Source organism: Arachis ipaensis, chromosome B08, assembly GCF_000816755.2.
Source record: "Arachis ipaensis cultivar K30076 chromosome B08, Araip1.1, whole genome shotgun sequence".
NCBI lineage: Eukaryota > Viridiplantae > Streptophyta > Magnoliopsida > Fabales > Fabaceae > Arachis > Arachis ipaensis.
Window position 1 is genome coordinate 5,482,257 of NC_029792.2, and position 3,734 is coordinate 5,485,990.

Here is a 3,734-nt window from a genome sequence, read left to right on the forward strand (position 1 = left end):
ATGGAATTTCAATGATGTTTTTTCTTCTCCACCAATTTTCTTGGCAAGGTTGAGAAAAAAAATTTTATATGGCCCCACATGTCTTTTTTTTATTTTCCATTCAATTTCTTTTGTGATCCAAACAAAAGAAAATTGAGTTTTCCATCCAATTTCACTTCTTCCATTTTCTTTCTTGCCAAATTCCACTCATCCAAACACAGTGTAAAAGAAAAAGAACTAGAGTTGCAACCCCGGAGGTCTTTGCAGTGGAATCATTATAACATGTGCAAATTGGACGGAAAAAACCTGCAAGTTGCAGGGGAGAGGTGAATTAAAGAACTCTTCCAAGCTAGTAGTATAGCTGTGTAGGACCAGTGGATACAGTAATATTATTAGAAGTTAAAACACGTTGGTACAAATGAAGGCTCCAACGTTCAAGTTTGTGTTGCCTTTATTATTATTATCGGTTTGCCCAGGCGTGTAAATTGGGGTTTAATGGGTCACATATTCACATCGCATGGTTGACACTTGACACATGATGATGATGATATTCTAGGAACCATTTTCCGAGGCGGAGGCCAACAACGACATTCGACTTGTCAGCTTTCACTCTATGGCTAATTAGCTATACCCTATGCATATGTGAATGTGATGTCAAACTTCAAAGGATTGCCTTTTTCACTTTTCTTTTTAATTGTTTTTTTTTTATAAGAGAAAGTATAAAAATAGAAGCAAATGTATGAATCAACAGCCTAGAAAGCGTATGCGCTGAATCTGGTGGACTCATTCCTCACGGCGCCGTATGTATTACCGCCCACCTTCCTTAGGACGGTCCAAATTTGCCAGCCACTTAATTAAGGTTACCCTAGTAAGTGTAATTAAAAATTTTTTAACGTAAAATATCTTGACAAAATAAACTAACAGTTTTATGTTCATATTCGTTGTATTTTTTTTTAAAGAAAGAAATATGTGGTTAGATAGATAATCATATTGTTATATCACCCAAAATAGTTTTTTGTATTTATTATTTAAATGACAATTATTTTAAGAAAATAATTCAATTAGACAATAATATAAAAATGTTTAGGCCGAAAATGCAGTAACAAAAAAATGAGAATTTATTTGTCCGCGGAAAATATCTTGACACTAGTAAATACTATTGGCAACGAGAATTATGTGGGGGAAATTCGCGATATCACATGTAAATAAATAAATAATCACAAGGTGACAATTGACAACAAACAAACCCATAATAATTCGTTTGTAGAAAAGAAGTAGCGTAGCTTAAACGGCTTCCAGAAGATACTGAATCACGGTCCCATACGGCTCACCTCATCTCATCTCCTGCGCAAGAGAGAGAAACAAAGTGCCCTCAATAACCTTCCTTTTTCCCTCAACGCGGAATAATAAATAAATAATAGACGCGCTAGGTGCACAAAAAAAACCCAAAGAAGAAAACATAAAAGGAAAAGAGAAACAGTTAAAAATAAAAAAAAGGGGAAAAAAAACCTCAGTAATAGAAGATTTGAGAGAAAGAAAGTATCTGGAATTTTCCAAAGAGGAAGAGAGGAGGAATCCCAGACGGAGCGTCCTTTGGTGTGTCCCCAACTCTCTCTCTATTTCTCTTTTGGGGTTCTTTTCTTTGGGACTTTCCTTCAAAATCCCTTCATTCCATCCCAGATTCCCTTCTTTGTTTTCCTTCAAAGCCCAACCAAACCCCTCTCTTTTATTTCCCCCTTTCCATTATCTTCAATTCTCATCATTCATCTCAATATTTCAATTCTCCTAACGGTAATTTCTCCTCCTCATCTTTTCTTCTCTTCGAATCACAGATTTCTGATTTTCTCTCCAACCAAACAGTTTTCCTTTTTTTCTTCGGGTTAATTTGAATCTTAATATTCATTGATCGGTTCCGATCTCGTTCGTTGCAGGTTTGGTGAGACAAACAACAAAACAGTAATGGCGGAAGAACACAGATGCCAAGCACCGCGCCTCTGCGCCAACAACTGCGGATTCTTCGGCAGCGCCGCCACGCAGAACCTCTGCTCCAAGTGTTACCGCGATCTCCAGCTCAAGGAGCAACAATCCTCCTCTGCCAAGCTCGTTCTCAACCAATCCCTGGTTCCTCCATCTCCGTCACCCGCCGCCGTTGCTCAGCCGTCTTCCTCTTCGTTTCCGCCAGCTGCAGCGATCGATTCGTCATCTTCGGCGGTAGATGCTGTGGATCAGCCACGCGCGGAGGCGGCGAAACCGGTTCTGCAGAACCGGTGCATGACGTGCAAGAGGCGCGTGGGACTCACGGGGTTCAAGTGCCGGTGCGGGCTGATGCTGTGCGGGACCCACCGGTATCCTGAGCAGCATGGTTGTGAGTTCGATTTCAAGGGATTAGGGAGGGATCAGATCGCGAAGGCGAATCCCGTCATCAAGGCTGAGAAGCTTGACAAGATCTGAAGGAAGAAGGAACAGAATGAATGGGTAGTATGGTCATTTCGTATTTGCGATTGTTCCCTTTAAAACCGGGATTATTTCGGATCCGGGTCCGAGTATTGGACTGTTAGGTTGCTTACGGATCGGCCGCCGTAATGGGCGGTTTGAGGGTGGGTCAATGGTCGTTGTTAAGTGGTTGCGTTCCTGTGTAAATTAAATTTGGGAAGGAAAAAAAAGAAAAAACTATTTCATAGTCGTTGACATTTATTTGCGGTTGAATTTATTTCTCTTTTGTCTCGCACCGTAAGTTTCGAAAAGTTCAAAAGTAATTTTCCTATACGACAGACAAACAAAATGATTTCCCATGCCCATGGTTTTTCTTTTTAATGAATAAAAAAAAATTATTGCAAATTGAGAATTAAGGTGATTAATTGCGCATGTCGGTATTTTTTTCTTTTTAGGTTATTGGATTTAGCTAATAATTTGAATTAAATTATGTCAAGACCACTTATAATTTTACCGGTTCTAGTTTAAAAATTTAAAAGAATGATTTATGAGATAATACTAATTGGTAAAAAAAACTGATATCGAAATCTCCCCCTCCCACCTTCCAAAAAAAATATCAGACAACCCACGTACTCTTGAAATAGAAGTGAGGGACTCTATTGTCCTGAAAAATATTTTAAAAAAAAAAGCAAGCTCTACTTTCTTTCTTTGTGTCACCCTTCTTTCTAAGACAATTCACATTTCTCTCGTTTTTCTACTGTTTCTTCTTTTTTGTTTTTTGGATGGAGTCTTTTTACTGTTTCAAGTTCAGTTAAGACTTAGGAGAGAATTGTGGACCAAAAAAGAACTATATTTATAGTTAATAGATTATGGCTAGGATCGATAAGGAACTAACCTAAGATAAGTTAAGCTAAGCTCAAGATCACCTCATAAATATTGAATTCGGGTCATTAATAATCAAACCTAATTAAAAAGTCTAAATTCAGCTCATCAAAAGTTCATAAATCGGTTTAAATTCACAAACTAATTCAAATAACTTAAATGTATATAAATTTAAGAGAAATGCTAGGAGGCTATCAAAATTTATTATTTTTAGTCATTATTTAGCCATCAACTCAATTCATTTAGTATAGTTTTTTTAGTCTAGTAATCTAACAACATATTTTATCCCATATTTTTAAACATTAATAGCTAAGTGATGGCCAAAAATAATAAATTTTGATGGCCTTCTAACATTTCTCATAAATAAATTATCATTTGTAAAAGACCATAAATTATATATATGCTTGTGTGTAAAGTCACCAAAAAAAAAATGCTTGTAT

At 37.0% G+C, this 3,734-nt stretch overlaps 1 protein-coding gene and 1 long non-coding RNA gene across 2 annotated transcripts; one reads left to right on the forward strand and one right to left on the reverse strand.

Moving 5' to 3' along the window:
* On the reverse strand, positions 1,157-1,631 carry LOC110265628. The gene is made up of 2 exons (XR_002351789.1): positions 1,489-1,631; positions 1,157-1,323 (listed from the first exon to the last, which is right to left on the reverse strand). It is a non-coding gene; the product is annotated as an uncharacterized LOC110265628 (long non-coding RNA).
* On the forward strand, positions 1,421-2,695 carry LOC107613698 (zinc finger A20 and AN1 domain-containing stress-associated protein 3). Its single transcript, XM_016315807.2, has 2 exons — positions 1,421-1,770; positions 1,911-2,695. Exon 2 carries the CDS (start codon positions 1,939-1,941, stop codon positions 2,428-2,430), a length of 492 nt encoding a protein of 163 aa, XP_016171293.1. The 5' UTR covers positions 1,421-1,770; positions 1,911-1,938; the 3' UTR covers positions 2,431-2,695.

What these genes read in the sequence shown, in the direction of transcription:
- LOC107613698 (XM_016315807.2), top strand. Translation starts at nt 1,939, where the DNA reads ATGGCGGAAGAACACAGATGCCAAGCACCGCGCCTCTGCGCCAACAAC.